The 19,241-nt window shown below is 37.3% G+C and overlaps 1 protein-coding gene across 2 annotated transcripts; it reads left to right on the forward strand.

The window, feature by feature from the left end:
• The first annotated feature begins 3,850 nt into the window (after window positions 1–3,850).
• Window positions 3,851–15,701, forward strand: LOC149012658 (eukaryotic translation initiation factor 3 subunit C-like). Of its 2 annotated transcripts, XM_089158327.1 has the most exons (5): window positions 3,851–4,192; window positions 9,447–9,573; window positions 10,178–10,244; window positions 10,333–12,156; window positions 14,328–15,701. In XM_089158327.1, exons 3-5 carry the CDS (start codon window positions 10,221–10,223, stop codon window positions 15,315–15,317), a joined length of 2,838 nt encoding a protein of 945 aa, XP_089014453.1. In that variant the 5' UTR covers window positions 3,851–4,192; window positions 9,447–9,573; window positions 10,178–10,220; the 3' UTR covers window positions 15,318–15,701. The 2 variants fall into 2 exon arrangements, with proteins under 2 accessions (XP_089014453.1, XP_089014452.1); XM_089158326.1 differs by lacking the exon at window positions 9,447–9,573 and having other exon boundaries at window positions 14,328–15,700.
• The last annotated feature ends 3,540 nt before the right edge of the window (window positions 15,702–19,241 follow it).

A 19,241-nucleotide genomic window follows, 5' to 3' on the forward strand; every position in this document is an offset into this window, starting at 1 on the left:
ACCACCTAAGAAGTATTTAACTAATTTTTCCCTTGAGGCTGATGATTCAACTACTGAGTTTGGATCTGGTGAGCCTAATTCCTATGAGGAAGCCTTAGATTCCAAAAATAATGATTTGCCGATTCAAGCTATAAATGAGGAGTTGGAATCATTGAATAAGAATCGATTATGGGAGCTAGTTGATAGACCTAAAGACCATAAGCTTTTACTTTATAAGTGGATCTTCAAAATTAAAAATGATAGGGGTGAATAACTCCAAAAGATATAAAGATACTTGTTGCTAAGGGTTTTGTCCAAAAGAAAGGAGTGGATTATAATGAGATATTTTTCCCAGTTGCTAAGTATAAAACTATAAGGGTGTTGCTAACCTTGGTTGCTCAAGCACAACTGACAATAGAGCAAATGGATGTTACAATTGTCTTTCTTCATGACATTTTATAGGAGATAAAATATATGCAGCCCCCTTTAAGCATCTTAATAGCCAATGATGAAACTAAAGTTTGCTTGCTAAATAAATTTCTATATGGACTTAAACAAGCCACGAGACAATGAAATAAAATATTTGACTCATTTGTGTTGAGTATTGATTTTAAAATAAGTGTTTATGGCAGTTGTCTTTATTTTCTTATTTGATACTCTATTCCTTTATATCTGCTATTTTATGTGAATTATATTTTGTTTGCTGTGTTGATTCTAATCGTATTCAATAAATTAAATGCAAGTTGAAGTATAAAGTTGGGATGAAATAACTTGGACTAGCCAAGAAAGTGTTAAGGGTTGAGATATGTCGAAATGAGGGGGATGGGACTATGTATGATTGTTAGAGGTATTGCTTGCTTAAGGTCATTGAGAAGTTTAATATGCTAAATTCAAAATCTATTAAGGTTCCTTTAACTGCATATTTTAAACTTTCAAATGATCATTGTCCTACGAACAATTTTGAAAAAGAAGAAATGGCTATAGTCCCTTACTCTAGTTTTTTTGGATTTCTTATGTATCTCATGATATGTACTAAACCTAACATTGCTCATGCTATAAGTGTACTTAGTAGGTTTATATTCAATCCCGGTAAGGAACACTGGCTTGCTCTCAAGTGGCTCTTGAGGCATTTGAGGGGTATGGTTAATAAATGTATTGTATTAAATAGCTCACCTAGAGACTTTGTTATTGAAAGGTGTACTGACTCTGATTATGCTAGTAATAAGAATGACAGGAAATCATTATCTTCTTATTTCTTTATGTTATCTAGTAATTGCATCAGTTGGAATGTGCAATAACAATCTGTGGTTGCCTTGTCTACTCTTGAGGTTGAGTTTGTTGCTGCATCTGAGTGTGTGAAGGAGTGTATATGGTTACATGGTTTATTATGTGAATTGGGTGATTTGAAGAAGAAGCCTATTGTATTTGTAGATAATTAAAGTGTTATTTTATTATGTAAGAATCTAGTTTATTATGATATAACCAAACATATTGATATTCACTACTTCTTCCTTAGAAAGAAAATAATTGATAGTACACTTTTGATTGAAAAGGGAGTACTGGGCATAATTTTGCAGATTGTGGTACAAATGTATTGCCTCTCTCAAAGTTCTTGCATTGTCTTGACTTGTTGGGAATTGGTGATGTTGTTTTATAGTTTTATGTACTTTTTGCATCTTTGAATTGTATATTACTTTGTTTCGTTAGTTTATGGTGAATGTCGTGTGGATTTGTTGCTTTTTCAAGTTTTGCATATGTTGCATTTTAAGGAGAGATGCTGCCTACTTTTTTATGGCTCTTGTTCATGTTTATCTCTAGTTTTAAGATGAATGCATTACTTATGCATGATTTGTTGCCCATGGTTTTTTTTGTTAGAATTATGAATATTTGAGCTGTGGTTTAGGGCATTTTTACTTGTTGCATTATTATATTGTGTGCATGTAAGTTTTATATTTTTCTTTTGTATATTAGTTGTGTCATATGTATTTTGCATGTTGTGTTGCATTGTACTATTATTATTTTCCTCTGTTGTCTTGTAGGTATACTTGAATGATGATAGTTGAAGTCCATTCTCCTATATGGAGGGATTACCTTATAAATCAATGGGGGAGAATGTTAGGGTCTAATATGTGATTTGTTTGTTATCTTCTATTGGACTGTGGGTTTAAGTTTAGCTCGAATCATCTTAAACTAATGCCTATAAAACCAGTTCAGGTTATGCTATTTATACTTGGGTTGGTTCATGCATTTGGGTTAGATTCATTTTGGAGTTCATTATGCTTTGTTTATGTTATTCTCTCGCAAGCTAGGGCTCCAACAACAATGCCTGCTCTGTTGCTTCTCTGTGAAGGATTTCAGTGTACAAATGAAGGTTTCGAGCGTGAATTGCAACACTGTGATCCCCTAGCCAAGGGTTTCCTTCAATTGTACACATTGCTCTATTTTGTAAGGTCTCGCTAGCCTCTCATATAGTGGATTGAATTCTATCCTGAGTCTCGGAGACGTAGGTTGAAAAGTGAACTCCGTCATCAATTGTGTGTATCTCTCTCAATCTCTTGAATATTCTTTACTTTACATCACTCGCCACAACAATTTTAACAAAAAAAAAAAAAAAAAAAAAAAAAAAAAAGAAGAAGGTATTTTGATTATTTAAAAATCAATGTGTCATTACTAAGGTTTTTGAGATACCATAAGGCTGTGTTTGTTTGTTGGAATAAAGGTGGGGTGGGAAAATTATTGAAAAAAGTGTAGATTTCTTAAGTTTCCCTTAAATCCCAAAATGGTAGATTGTTTGGGGTGGGAAAGTGAGAGACAAGTATATTGAATCAAAGAAAATTGTTTGGTGACGTAGTAGCCCAACTTTTTCACCCCAACCCATTTTAAAACTCCACATATTTGGTGGGACTTTGTGGGAAAATTGGCAAAAACACTTTGTAATCAAGGAAGCATGTCTCTCACTTTCCTACCCCATGCAACAAAACAATCTACCATTTTGGGATTTCATGGAAAAGTGAAAAATCTACACTTTTTTTAAAGAATTTTCCTACCCCTTTTTTTCCACGCCACCTTTATTCCAGCAAACAAACGTAGCTTGAGGCTGCGGTTGTTTGCTAAAATAAAAGTGGGGTGGGAAAAAAAGAGTGGGAAAATTCTTGAAAGAAGTGTAGATTTCTTACTTTTCCTTTAAATCCCAAAATGGTATATTGTTTGGTTGCTTGGGGTGGGAAAGTGGGAGACAAGTTTCCTTAAATCAAAGAAACTTGTCTGCTGATGTGGCAGCCCAACTTTCCCACCCCATGCCATTTTAAAACTCCACATATTTGGTGGGACTTTGTGGAAAAATATAAAGTGGGACCCACCTCTATCACTTTTCCACAAAACCCTTTCCTTTTCTTTCTTTCTCCCTCACCCCACTACACATGACACCCACATGTTTTTTTTTTCACCCATTTTTTCCCACCCCACCTTTGCAAACAAACGCAGCCTAAGGGAAGTAGATGAAAAGTATAATATATTCGGATTAAAAGTGGCTTGGGTCACATCTAGGAGTTCAAATGAAAATTACCCATTAATTTTTATGGAAGTCCATTATATATTTGATCAAGAAATTAAAATTGCTTTTGAAAAAAACGAAAAAGAATTTTTTTTTATTCTTGTATTAAGGAGATACTAGATTTTGACGGAGAAGAAAAAAACAAATTAACAAAGACACATTGGTTTTTCAAGTTATAAGATATAGAAATTTAGAACATAATGAAATTATTATTTTTCATTATGTTCAAATTTTAATAAATAAATATTATTAAAGATAAATTAATTTTTTCCTCCAATTCAATTTACCGTCGTAACGGAAAAAGCCAAAGAGGTGAGGTAGTTGTGAGTTTTGTGACATTTTGGGATGTCTGTTTTGTATATTTGTGATTTTTGCTATTCATTTTGGGTCTCCTCGAAATTCTTCCCCAAACGTTGTTAGATTCACGAAAATTCACGTGGTTTCTTTCACTCATACCTGGTTAAAAAACTAGGGTTTCCCTTCGCTGGAAACGAACGAGTCTTTTGCTCTTCTTCTCCGACGTGAAGCTTCTTCTCATTTGAAGGTTTCCGATTCTCTCTCTCAATCACTCTCTCATCTGACCAAGGGTCTCTCTGAAGGTCGTTCTCTCTGTATCCAATTCGTTGTTGAGACATCATTCTTGCTGTATCTACTAACCAGGTATGAAAAACCCTAGTCCCATCTTCTCTGACTCTCTGGTTTTTTCTTTTTTCTCGAATCTGTGTTGTGGAAATCTGAATGTGCTTGGTTTAGTTTATATAATGCTTGTTTATTTGGTTAGAAAAATCGATGTTAAATGGAGAAAGGTTAAGCTTTTCTTAAGTTGAGTTCGTTTGTTTACTGAGCTGCTTAGCTACGGGATTATGTAGGTATTACCCTGTTTCATTCATCGGCTTACGTACTTCTGGTTTGTGATTTGCACTAGTACATAAGAATTCCTGAACTTTTTAAGTGTAGTTCACCACAGACAGTCATTCATCTGTATTCCCTATATACTAATGCTTACTTTGGGATGCAGTTCAGACATACGTAAAGTTTCCTTCTTAGAGAACTCTGTACATAAAAAACGATCAATCTACCCATTGAAAAGTTTCCTTAATTTAAAGAGCAAATTGCATTGGCACCCCAAAATGGAGGCATTAAAGCATTGACACCCCATTTGATGTTTAAAAGGCACATAGATCCCAAAATTGGATTTTCATTGGATATATTTGTCAAATTTATCACTGAAAACAGTTAAATTACTGTTTATTTAAAAAAAATATCCCTATAATAAACAATGTCTGAAAGGTTTTCAGTGATAAATTGGACAAATATATCAAATGAAAATCCAATTTTGGGGGTCTCTGTGCTTTCTAAAAACAAATTGGGGTGTCAATGCTTTAAGGCCTCCATTTTGGGGTGCCAGTGCAATTTGCTCTAATTTTAATGATTCTGCAGGTAAGATGTCAAAGCCTTGAAAAGAACTTGCACACGTATGGACTTTTATTGAATTGATTGATTGACTAATTGAAAAGCACACTGTGCAGAAACTTTACTTGTTGAAGCTAATTGGTTATTCAGAAGGTTTTGGATGGGCTTGCAAATTGCTAGTTAGTGCCATTGATGCTCACATGTGTCGTTGATTTTCTATATCTTCTTTTTTGTTTGTGTTGCTTAAGCTAATTGGTTATTCAGAAGGTTTTGGATGGGCTTGCAAATTGCTAGTTAGTGCCATTGATGCTCATATGTGTCGTTGATTTTCTATATCTTCTTTTTTGTTTGTGTTGCTTAGGCATTTTATGTTTTGGTTGTCTGGTTTTGGCTGGGCTTGTTTGTTTTCTTGATTTATTCAAGTTTTGTGGTAGGGATGGATGGGGTGATGTAAGAACTGATTCAAGATCTATTTAGGAAAAGCCTGAACTTGGTAACTCTAGATATTTTATCTTGATTCAGCTGCTCCATAATCTTGGGTTTCAACAATGTTCTCAGAAGTTCATAATCACAGGCCTAGGCAGCAAAATTCTGTGACTTGTGTTGGCACTTCTTTGTTTAGCAAGCTATATCTGTGAGTGAGTTTCTTTATGTGAATTGTGAAGTGTCGCTAGGTGCACAATGTACAGTGCATGCCTCACGCTAGATTTTTTATTTTTTTATTTAATAAATCAATGATATGTTTAGTCACAATATATGTGATGAGTGACACCTCATTCTCCTGGGTTTCTCCTTCTAGTCCTTTCTTATTGCTGAACCGAGTTGAAACCATTCTCTCCATCTTATCGGACCTGCTTCTTCTTCCACCCTTTTTTCTTTGTCTAACTTTTCCAGTAAATCAATCTGAGTTCAAAAGCTGCATTTTTTGACGAGATGGCAATGGTTCACATATGGTTTGATATGGTGAGTGGTTATGGGTGTTTCTAAGTTAGTCTTAAAGAGTATGAAAAGGGTTGTATGGCAACCTTTCAGCTCCATTTCCTTATTTTTGGTAAGAAACATATTTCCTGTTTTTATGCATATTCATTGTTTATCATTCTTCTAGTGATGAAAGCATTCTATAAATAAAGAAGTGATAAAATCATGCATGGTTACATAGAGAAAAAAAGTTTCTATGACCAAAAAAAAGAAATGAATGAAATTTAAAAAAATTGAATTTTTAGGGTTTCAATATACGAAGTTATGTTTGATATAAAAAGACAAGAATGCCCCTCCACCTCTTAAGGAGAAGCAAAATTTTTTTTTTGTAAAAAACACCAAATTCTATTGTTGCTGGAGTTTCTTTGTAGCTATTGTGGCTTAGGAGGTGTTTGGAGGCAAAAAATGAGCAAAAGAGGTGTTTGAAGGCAAGGGAGTTGTGGAAATTAGGTGAAAATGGGATAGAAATAAACAAAAACTAAGGAAAAAAAGTTGGAATGTTGAAATGGTCAAAATTTTGGTCGAAATGGTCAAAATTGAAATTTCGGCGAAATAGTTGAAATTTTGGTCGAAATTTGACACTATTCCGAAATAATTAGATTTTCGTTTCATTTTTGAAAAATGCAGACATTTCGACTGAAATTTCGGTCAAAATGGTCGAATTTTCTTCTATGGTGGGAGTGTAACCTTAGGAGATGGACTCCCAAATCTCGCTCTTTAGACTTGATTTGGAAAGCCATTTGCTTTGAGGTCTTTGCTAGGCTCCAACTCATTCCCCACCCCTTATTGTAGATGCCCTAAGGAACTGACTCATTGTTGTCTCTTGGGGTCTAGGTTCTCTCCTCCAGCCTCCTTCTTTGCTGGCTCTCCCCTCCCCTCCCTTTTCTTTTATCATGCTCTTGTACTTTCTTTTCCCTTTGCGGTTTTTGTTATAGTTTATGTTTATCAGGAAAAAAAAAATCTCCCATTCTCTCAGAAAGAAACTCGATTTCCTCCTTATTGCTAAACTTTGTGCAAATTACTTTCGAAAGCTCTTTAGCTTATATATTTTAATCACCCAAGGCCATTCTTTTTCTTTTGGAATCTCTTTTTGTGTCAATTATCTTTGATTCTTCTAACTACCTCTACTTTCTACCTATTCCTCCCCATTAAATGAAAAACCAGAAAAAAATGGCAAAAAGAGAAAAGAAAAAGAAATTGAAAAACATGGTTTTTAGGATCATTCCTCTCAATTCTCCAAGGTTTGATGGCATATCTTCTATTGCACATGTTAGGATTTTGTTAAAGAGGTTATATTTGATTTCCTCTCCAACATTTTTAACACTAGAATACTTCCTTATAAATCAGTCATACTCACCTATTAACCTTTGCAATGTCTCCTACAGAATCCTAACCAAAAGGACTCTTTTTTAACAATTCTCTCTCATTCCGATGTGTTTTTATCCATGGACGACAAATCTTAAATAATGTTATAGCTGTTCAAGAAATTCTTCTCCATCTTTCAAAGCATAAAAGAAAATAAAATTATGATATCTTGCATTCAAACCTTGAAACGTTGAAAGCTTATGATCGCATTGACGGTCTCTTCCTCACTTCAATTATTAAATTTTTAGGTTCTCCACCAAAATCAACTGAACTTGTTTCCCTTTAATTCAGCTTAAAGCTTCTCCCTTAAGTTTGAAGGTGACTATTTTGAGTTCTTCCGTTCCTCTACATGCCTGAGACAACCATTGAATGTCTTTCAAGATTTCTCCACACATACATGTATATCAATCTCTTCAAAGAAATTGAATTCTCTTGCTCTTCCTTAGAGATTATTTGTCTCTTCTTTGTGAATGATACCACTATTTCTTTAAAGCACCCATAAGGATTCTAAGAAGCGAAGAAGGCATAAAGAGTTATAGAGTATAGAATGGTTTGGTAATGCCTTAGTGTAGGAAAGAGTTACAAAATGAAAGTAAAAACCCTTTTGATTTAGAATATGATATTAGATTGGCTATTGCTGATCTCTAATGTAGTATTGAGTCAACTTGATATGAACTTGGTCTCCCCCCCTTCAATTGTCACAGCTACAGACTCCACTTCCAGCAACACTGTCAATGCCATCATCATGACTCTATCAATCAATCAAATTTTTACGTACGCAAGGCACTTTTGAAAATTTTAATTTTAACAGAATTTTGATTAATATCATAAAAATGTTTAGTTATAGAATGGAGAACATAACGTGTATGTTGGGTTGCAAGGGAAATGTAAAATTTTCATTTAAAGTGAGTTTTTTTTTTCCCAAGGAAAATAATTTAGATGTTTGGTTGCTAGGATATTATTTTTCCTAGGTAAAACAATTTGCACATTTTAAATGACAATGGGATTTTAATGTACTGACCAAAAACACAAGTAAATTCAAAACTTTGAGCTCAACTATTCAACTCTCGACTTCTCTCTCTTCCTCTTTCACGATTGGTATCGCACTGTACACTCAGCTTCTTCCACCCCCCTTTCGACCACAACATGTACTCTGCGACAACTTTGACTCGTGCACATCTGACACTTCAAAAAACTTGTTGATTCCATTGTTGATCTCTTTTTGGTCAAGGGTTCCAGCTGTCATAGGAGCTATGAAGTATTCCAAGATGATAAGTGTGATAGCCGCGGGGAGGATTGTTGTACTTCCACTTTGATCTATACCCTTTCCATGGCTTCTTCATTCAAGTTTCCCCTTTTCATTCTCAGTAGATCTTTGTCCTGATCCTTGTATTTCTTCCACAAGTATGATGTTATTGCTTTAGATTAAAATAACGTTAGAACTCCATATTCCAATATGGAATCACACTGAATTGATGCAACAATCATCAATTTAACATGTCAGAAATATGATATGGAAAATTTGTTGAGAAATGAAAGAGACAGAGAGATGATGATGATGATATGTACAATACATCCCTAGAGAGAGGAGAGAAAAAGGAGGTTGCTTATGCTCGTCGACGGCAAAGTTAATGAGGACCAGCTCAAAATCAATGCATTTCTCATGCAAGCATGCAAAGAAATAGACGGGCAAAGATTGGTCTTTCTCTACTTTCTCTTCTTGCTTAATTAATTGTGCATCAATTTTGTAACGAACCAAACAACTTAGTAAAATTAATTTCATTTTACTCTATTTGCAACCTAACAACATAAACTGAAAAAGGAATTCCCTCAACTTCCCTTTCCCATTCCCCTTATGACTCAAAATAGTTCACGTGAAAACATTGGGCTATCATGCAGCCCTATCTAGGCTTGAAGAGTTGATACTTTTTACCATTGAAAAGAAAAAATAAGGTTGACACCTAATGTTGACCAGCTTAGCGCACTAGTGTTCCACGTATCAATCAGCTTTAAGTTGGTCAGTCCTAATTATATTCGGCCCTTTTCAAGCTTGATCTGGGCTTTTCTAAATCTCCAGGCAGGCCTAAACCTTGCCAAAACCACACCTTCTCAATTTTATATAAAAACTCTAACCCTTTGCGCTTAAAATTTCCCTTAGCTCCTATTCAAGCTTTCTCCTTCAAATCCTGTGGGAGGCTCTACATCTCTGCATCTCTCTGGTCGCTGAACTGTGAGACACGGAGAGTGGTTTAGACAGCAAAGATCCCTTAAAACACTCTGAAACTGTAAGTCTTGCCATTGTGCCTTCTCTCTTTGCAATTTGTATTATGGAGATTTTTGTCCGTTCCATGTTTTTTCACGATGTAAATTGGGTACAGGGCACCATTAGTTTATTGATGATGGTTTTCTCTTTTAACCCTCATCCATCTTTTTTTCTTGTCAAATTATTGAAAAGATAAATTTTATGACTAGTTTTTCATTTTTCTTTTTTAATTTGGAGATTTTTTGCTGTTGATTCCAATACATTACTTTTTCAGATGCCCCATGCAATTAGTTTTTTATTAAGTTCATTTTTATTCTTCAATTAGTTATCGCCCTTTCCCTAGTTCATGAGTCTGTTTGGTTTGTGAGAATTTCCTGAGTTTCTGAAGGATAGCTTTCTTGGTCTTATTTCTTTTTATATGGGATTTAGTTGTTTGGATGGGGAAGTGATTGTTGTCCTCCCACTTGAGATCTAGTGATAAAATTCCTATGTTGCAATAGTATTATACGATTAGTGGCAATTATTTTATTTGATTATTCATCAAGGGTTGATTTAGTCTTTATCCAATTGAGAGGAAGTGATTATGGTTATTGAACCAATGAAGATATTTTTCCCCGTCTGAACAGATTTTGAGGCTTGTCATTCGTTGAGCAGTGCAGCGACAAGAAAATGTCTTCTCGTTTCTGGGTTCAGGTTTGCCAGACTTCTCCTGTACTGTGTTTTACTTCTGAAAATACTATGTATTACCAGTGTAAAATTTTATATATTTCGTCTTTTGCAGAGTGGAAATGACACAGAGGAAGAAGAAGAGAGTGATTATGAGTCTGATGTTGAGACCGGTGGTGGAGGTGGTGATGCCCCCGGTGCAGCTGCTGGAAATAGATACTTGGAAAGTAATGCCATGGACAGCGATGATTCTGATGGTCAGAAGCGTGTTGTCCGTTCTGCCAAGGACAAACGATTTGAGGAGATGTCGGCCACTGTTGATCAGATGAAAAATGCCATGAAAATCAATGACTGGGTAAGCCTCCAAGAGAGCTTTGAGAAGTTGAACAAACAAGTTGAAAAGGTTATCCGTGTCACTGAATCTGAGAAAACGCCAACACTTTATATTAAAGCACTCGTAATGTTAGAAGACTTCTTGAGTGAGGCTTTAGCGAATAAGGATGCAAAGAAGAAGATGAGTGCTAGCAATTCAAAGGCCTTGAACTCCATGAAGCAGAAACTTAAGAAGAACAACAAGCAATATGAAGACCTGATTAATAAGTACAGAGAAAATCCTGAAAGCGAAGATGATGGAGAGCCTGATGATGAGTCAGCGGATGAAGATGATTCTGAAACAGAGTTTGAGGAGGACCCATCCAACATCGCTATGGTTTCAGAAGATGATGAAGAAGATGATGATGAAGACGAAGAGGATGAAACCAACGAGGCTGAGGGTGATGGGGTTTGGGAAAAGAAGGTGACTAAGAAGGAAAAACTTATAAATAAGCAATTCAAGGACCCAAGTCAAATCACTTGGGATTTGGTTGATAAAAAACTCAAAGAGATTGTGGCTGCTAGGGGTCGCAAGGGAACTGGAAGGGTTGAACAGGTTGAACAGCTTACCTTTTTGACAAAGGTCGCCAAGACACCTGCTCAGAAGCTTGAGATACTCTTCAGTGTTGTTTCTGCTCAGTTTGATGTGAACCCAAGCCTTAGTGGGCACATGCCCATTAATGTGTGGAAAAAGTGTGTGCAGAACATGCTTGTCATACTCGATATCCTTGAGCAGTATCCTAACATTGTGGTGGATGACACAGTGGAGCCTGATGAGAATGAGTCTCAGAAGGGAGCTGATTATCAGGGCACAATTCGGGTTTGGGGAAACTTGGTTGCTTTCCTTGAACGAATGGATGCGGAGTTCTTTAAGAGCTTGCAGTGTATTGATCCACACACTAAAGAGTATGTTGAAAGGCTTAGGGACGAGCCTTTTTTTTCTGTTCTTGCTCAGAATGTTCAAAACTATTTGGAACGGATTGGGGATTTCAAGTCCGCTGCAAAGGTATCATTGAAGCGCGTAGAACTTATCTATTACAAACCCCAAGAGGTTTATGATGCAATGAGGAAACTGGCTGAACAGACCGTAGGTGGAGAGAATGGGGAGGGGGATGGTGAGGGGGAACATCCAGTAGTTGAAGAGAGCAGGGGGAAAGCAGCATTTGTTGTTACTCCTGAACTTGTGCCTAGAAAACCCACTTTCCCAGATAATAGTAGGACATCAATGGATATACTTGTTTCCCTCATATACAATTATGGAGATGAGAGGACAAAAGCTCGTGCAATGCTCTGTGATATATACCACCATGCTATTTTGGATGAGTTTGCTACTTCACGTGATCTATTGTTGATGAGTCACTTGCAGGATGGTGTCCAGCATATGGACATTTCAACTCAGATTCTTTTTAACAGGGCAATGGCACAGCTTGGTCTCTGTGCATTCAGGGTTGGACTGATCTCTGAAGCGCACGGTTGCCTTTCCGAACTGTACACTGGTGGAAGAGTAAAGGAGTTACTTGCACAGGGTGTCTCACAAAGTCGGTATCATGAGAAAACTCCAGAACAGGTAAATCCTGTCTTCAATTATTATTTAGCATAGCTGCTTGCTTGGTGTGGAAGTCACATCTTTGATATTTTTATTGTTGCATTATTCAAGGGTTAGATATCTTAATAAGAAGTTTCTTTTGTATTCAACCTCATTACTTGATATACCCATCATATGATTCTGAAGTTTTTCCGGGTCCTATAATTTAGTGTTTTAATATTTTGAACTCAACTTGTTTTTGGTTTTTGAAGTCTTCTTTTTTAGCTGTTGGTTTCTGCAATGGAAATATTGATGGTGGGGCATCATAGTCCACTTTCTATATGTTGTTCTCAGATGATTTAGGACAAACCATCATGAGGAGGCCAAAGATTTTAGGTTGTTGCCACAAGATTCTAGTTTTGCAAGTTAAATTTAGATTGTTGTGGACACATGAATCTATTCTCAGTACTCATTATCTGCATTTCTACATGCACATGCACACACAAAGGATTAGTCGAGTAAGCTGTTCTTTGAAAGTTAAACTAGTTTCTGCGTAGAGGTGTTTCAGATGATTTAAGATAGCCATGAAGAAAAGGATGCTACAACATTGTTCACATCTGTTCATGGTAATTAGTGTCACAGCCCCCAAATTTTCCTTTTATGTAGTATATTTTCTATTTTCATGCTACGTTGAGAGCAAGCACTAAAGCGCCCTCTCCCTCTTATCTATTTCTGTTCCTAGAGTTGCCTAGAGGTGTTTCAGATGATTTAGGACAGCCATGAAGAAAAGGATTCTAAAACAATGTTCCTGTCTGTTCACTTAAAAGTGTTACAGTCCCTAATTTTGCTTTTTCTGTAGTATTTTCTATTTTCATGCAATGTGTGTATGCAGGGATTGATGAAGATAGTGACACTTTGCTTTGCTGTAACATTCTCTTTTCCTTGTTGAAGTGGTACAAAGGGCTAGCACGTTGCAGTGAGAGCTAAACACATAGGGTTGAGGGACCTTGTTGAGTGAGCTTAAATACCTTTATCAGACACAGACATGCTGATCTTTCCAACCCTTATATCTCCTGTGATGGTTGCTAGTGCTCCATATCCATTTTAGTGGGCTGCTGCTACCCTGGAACTTGGTTACTGCTGCATCTTCATCACGTTCTTTTCCTTCTTTCCATCCACCAAGCCCTGCTCGGTTTTCAGACGTTTCCATCTTGCCGCCCCTTCATTTGATCCATCCCTTCACTCCATTGCTTATTTTTTCCGTGAACACATAGTTTCTAGTTTCAGTGAGCCCTCTTAAATTGGGTTCTCATCATCATTTTACTATCAAAGTCATAGCCTTACCTCACCATCCACAGGGCTCTACCTGATCCAAGTTTGGATTAATTCTACTGATTAATTTGTTCTGCAGCTGCCTGCTTACTAATTTTGTTATGATGGGTCTATACTGTAAACTCAGCATCTGGAAAACTGATTTAAACATTCAGCAGTGCTTTATTGACCCCTTCATCAATAAGTTTGGTGAAGTTTACAAGCTATTTTGCCTAGAAACCCTAACCTTTGGTTTTCTGTCCTTTGTTTCTCTTTAAGTAGCTAAGTGAGAGTTCAATTGACAATCCTTCTACTAGTAGCCCTCAAATTGACTCTCTCCTTCTAGGTCCTTGGGCATTGTTATTGTTTTGATTATATATATGTACTCTTTCATTCTCTTCTGCAATAAGTTTTAGTTACCTATGAAAATAAAATGTTTATTTTCTAGGTTCATATTCCTGCTGTGTATCTGTCATTGGATACTAGGGAACTGTTGCCATCTTTTCATTTAGCTACTATTATTTGACAAAACAACTTAATCATGTATTACATAATCTGGTTACTATGGGAAGACAAATCCTCTGGCTAATGGATCTATTAAGAGACCCTACAAATTGGTTCAAATTAAATATGCTTACAAATTGGCTTAATATGCTTACATGTGCTCTTGTAAGCATTTTTTTCCCTTTAAATTTTATAGCTTGTAATGCTAATAAAGTTTTTTGGGGGCTGTGGTTAGTGGCAAATTTCAGAATTTTTTTGGGGTCTGTGTTTGTATTGTTTGAATTTGACCCCTTTTTTGATAATTTATGTTCCTTAAATTACTGGTAAATGAGAAGTATACCATTTGTTTGGTTTTGGAGTACTGTGTTCTTACTGCCATCTTATTTGTTTCCTATTAGGAAAAGCTTGAGAGGAGGCGGCAGATGCCGTATCACATGCACATAAATCTGGAGCTTCTAGAAGCTGTCCATCTGGTATGTGCCATGCTTATTGAGGTCCCTAATATGGCAGCCAACAGTCATGATGCCAAGCGCAAAGTTGCAAGTAAAACATTCCGAAGGTTGCTTGAGGTGAGTGAGAGGCAGACTTTCACAGGTCCCCCTGAAAATGTCAGGGATCATGTCATGGCTGCTACTAGGGCCCTGAGCAAGGGAGATTTTGAGAAGGCATTTGCTGTGATCTCGTCTCTTGATGTATGGAAGCTACTTAAGAATAGAGAGAAAGTTCTTGACATGGTCAAGACCAAGATTAAAGAAGAGGCCCTGAGGACCTATGTGCTCACTTATTCCTCCTCGTATGATTCTATGAGCTTGAACCAACTCACCACACTATTTGATCTCTCAGAAAGTCATGTGCACAGTCTTGTGAGCAAGATGATGATCATGGAGGAACTCCATGCTAGCTGGGACCAGCCAACCCGCTGTGTCATCTTCCACAATGTTGAGCACACAAGATTGCAGGCACTGGCATTTCAGTTTACAGAGAAGCTCTCAATCCTTGCTGAGAGCAATGAGAGGGCTTTCGAGGCTAGGACAGGTGGTGGTCTGGATGGACTACCACCAAGACGTAGAGAGGGTCAGGACTATGCTGGTGCTACCACAGGCAAGTGGCAGGAGAACTTTTCCCAGGGAAGGCAAGGAAGCTCGCGCACAGGATATGGTGGTAGACTGCCAACATCCAGTCAGGCTTCTGCAAGTGGTTTTACTAGGGATCATGGAGGTTATACACGGGGAGCAGGTGGTTATTCCTCTGGCTACCAGAGCACCCGTTATCAAGATGCATATGGAGGGGTTGGGAGGTCTCCTTACCAGACAGGTTCAGCTGTACGTGGTACCCAGATGGACAATTCAGCACGCATGGTCAATCTTAACAGGGCTGGTCGTGTGTAGTAACGAAGGACGCAAAGAGTAGCAGAAAATCAAGTTGAAAGGATTTTGGTGTTGGATTTCTTCAAGGCCGTGCGTATCTCCTGGTATTCTTTTTTTGTAAGAGAGAACTTGGAGGCAATTCAATCTTTGTTGTTTATTTTGAGTTCTTGTCTAATTTAGGTAAAATTACCCCAACTTAATTTTGCTGAGTTCAGGTTTTCAATGTTTTGGGGTTTAGTAGTGGATAGGGTGGGAATAACTCAAAACAGTAGTAGTTTTGTTTCTATACCATTTATACAAGACTTATCTAAGTTTAATTTCCTATTTGCCCCCTTTTTTTCCCATATCTCATTGCTTGTACAGGAATACTTACTAGTGTTCCAACTGGAAATGAAGTTGTGCAATCACGGCATACGCAGGGGAAATTGATGAAAATTAGGAGTGGGAAATTGTTTGATTCGAAAGTTGTGTTGCATCTCCCTATCTGTGATTCCACTTGGATGTTTCAGCAGTCTGTGGATCCTGTTTGTCATTGGAACATTTAGGCTGTGACAAGCTAAAAAAACCTTTGTACAAAGTACAAATAGGCTTCTTGCCCACAGACAGAGAGAGAGAGAGAGAGAGAGAGAGAGAGAGAGAGAGAGAGAGAGAGATCGGCTTGGTTACTAGATCGGCTTTTGGTGGTTTGGCGATTGCTGCTGTGATTAGAGTGGGAAAATTAAAACACAGTGAGGGTCTACCAAAGGAGAATCGATTTGAAAGTATGAGAACCTGCAAGTTAGTTGGTGCATCACAAAGATGGGGGAGAGATGAAGTTCATGCAACCACCGAAAGAGTTCATGTAAGAGATTGTAATGGCTTGGTTGCTTGCTAACACAAGATCATCCGGTTACATAGTCTTCAATGTAACCAGCAGGTAAAAACTACATAGAGGGGCGCTTCACAGACTTTTTGAGTCTTGAAGCTAGACAATAACAAGAAGAATAACAAGACTTGGCCCAACTAAATGGATTCATTATATAGATTTTTGCCTTTCAATCAAGCTTTAATTGAGGTCATGCAAGATACGAGATCTGAGTTGTGCATATCCTTTCTACCCACTTTTCATTATTTTTAGTGTACCTGTAGGTTTGCTACATCCTTCCCTTTTACATGGGTTCGACTTTATATGAGTCTTAAAACTAAAGAAAGAGCCAAAAAGTGAAGTTCTAAAAGGGTGACACATAGCATTTGACCCATTGATTCGGTTCAAAAGATAAAACTGTTAGAGTAGGACCGACATTGGGTTTGAAAAACCACCTCTGAAGCTTAAGTTAGATTACATAATAACATCATCATAATAATGGGACCTTCATACCAAAGTGCTTGTGATTGGGATTAGACCGATTAGTAGAAAGAGTAGCTGCTTTGGCAGGGACTTTCTCCATGTTTTCTTTCTATGTAACTATTTATGCCGGGGCATTTTTGACCTAGTAGGAGAAAGCATTGGCTCAAAAATCCCTCAAAGGCATCAAAACAAGTCTTTGTTTGATATCACGTGGTCTTTAGATAGCGACAAGGGTAGCCAGGATTGAACATTGGGAGAGTCGAATACTGAGTATGGATCACCTCCCCATCATCTTATGTGGGACCCAATGTAGATCCCACCTTGGGGGAGAAACCGTAGGGTGCACTCGCAAAAGGAGCTTCAACCAACTGCTATATTAAACCGCATCCGTCACTATGTTCGACTCCGTTTCTCTAACTCCAAGAAGATTATAGCAAGAACCATTTGAATTGGCAAAGTTTAGGAGCATGGAAAGTTGAGGCAGTGAATTCTCTACGGAAAGAAACTGTTCACCATTGGACATCTCCCCTACCTGATTGGATCAAAATCAATTGCAATGGATCAGTTAGAAACGATTTTGATGGTTATTGAACCATTGGCAGAAGATCAAACAGTGAACCTCTTTTTGCCTGCACTGGAGGTAAGCCTCATTTGAATATTATCCAACTAGAGACAAAGATGTTAGCCATCAAAAGGAGTTTAGAATTGGCAAAAAAAAAAAAAAAAAAACCAGTGCACAAAGGTTCTTGTCACCTCAGATTCTCAGGTGGTTATTTCTACCATCTTAGGCATCTTCAATCCATATTGGGGCATTATGATTACTTAGAAGATATTCTTGAGCTGAACAAGGCTTTCACAAAGTGCTATTTTGTTCATGAAGTTCGAGAGACAAATAGATGTAGTGACCTTTTGGCCAGGCTACATGGTATTGAGCTGGAAATTCTGCTAGATCCGAATGGTCTGTGAGATAAACTACAATCCTTCCTTAAGGAGGAATGCCATGGCCACCAGTTTTACTGAGCATAATCTTACTATAACTTCCTTTCATGATATTTTAATATAAAGTCTCCATTTTTTCTAAAAATATAAGATTGAAATTGTTATTAAAGGAATCAAAATATTAGGAGAAAATTTAAAGATTCTTGGGGGCTCTCCCCCCATAATATAGAAAGCTCCTGTTTCAAACGAAAACCTTCTAAAATATCGCCCCTGTAGGCCCCTTAATAGTTCCGCCTCTAGATAGTAATGCATGACATCTTGACCGTCCAATAATAATGATTACAAGGATAAGAAAGACCACACTCATTAGATCTCAAAAATGCATAGATTGCACTCAAAGAGTCCCACAAAAACAAAATTTCATTAAAGAAGGCCCTACAAGATGAGTGAACTTGCAAAAATGACCTTTGCTGATCAATATAATTTGGTCTATCAGGCCTTTATTGTTGGATACCAGGACATTTGAATCAAAACTCACACAAAGAGATTCAGAGAGTTTCCAGACCAAAAGTCACATGCAGGGCAGATCACCCCCTTTCATGAAATCTGGTATCCATCACTGAAAGAAATTTTTTTAGGACCCATGTATGGTGTGGGATCCATTTCCCTTTAACTAAAGACTACCAGTATGATGCAGGACCTTTAAGCCTTTAGAACTAAGGTCTTGTAGTTGTCGAGTTCCTTTTGTGAGCCCTCATCATATGCTTTTGAATCTTGAGAAAGAAAATCATATGTTTTTGAATCTTCTTTTGTGTGTCCTATTTTTGATATTTGTTGGTTTTCTGTGGTTTAATTTATTCTTGTTATCTTTTATGATCCCATCAAACCCAATAAGACAGGAGGGTCGACTAAGACAGATGCATGGGTGATCCTTTGTGGGGTTCTTACACATTTCTCATCTTTCTCTCTCTACGACTCTTGAGTTACATTTTTCAGATGACTTTACTCCTCCAATCCTACCAGACTAAGCCAATCTCAGGCCTGCATATTGTCCCTATCAGTTTAGGAGCATGGTCAGTCTTTGACCACAGTACCTTTGCAATCTAGTCAGGATCGGCTTTTCTGCTCTGAGGACTGAGATTAGGAACCTAACTGCTTCTCCAAAAATGAAAAAAAAAAGTGGACATTTACTTGATTTAGCTCTTAAGATTATACATTGCAAATCCTCAGCGTTTAGGCAGGGTGTGCGCCCGTTCAATTGCCCAACTAGATGAACAACAGTGGATGCTTGGTACTACGAGCAGAGCATCCAGCGGGCGGTTGGATGGTGCACACTCTGCTCGGATGTAGAGGATCTGGACTCGAGATTGTAATGCATGCACCGCAAAATATGGCTCTTCCTCTACAATTTTTTTTTCTTCTTCTGGTGCATAGGTTTCATTGCTTTCTTTTTTCCTCAAAATAATTTAATAATTTAAATGTTTATTAAGGGCTTTGATATTGAGGGAGAAAAATGAGATTTTTTGTTTAATACATTAAACTGGATTATATTATTTTTTCATTCTTAAGTCTTTACAAAATTTTAGGGTAAATATCACTTACCTCCCCTCTTAGCTGGACAAATAGCACTTACACCCCCTCTTAGTTGGATAATATCACTTACCTCCCCTCTTATCTAG

The sequence above is a fragment of the Hakea prostrata genome, chromosome 6, assembly GCF_041222555.1.
Source record: "Hakea prostrata isolate BN-2017 chromosome 6, UWA_Hpros_2, whole genome shotgun sequence".
Classification (NCBI taxonomy): domain Eukaryota; kingdom Viridiplantae; phylum Streptophyta; class Magnoliopsida; order Proteales; family Proteaceae; genus Hakea; species Hakea prostrata.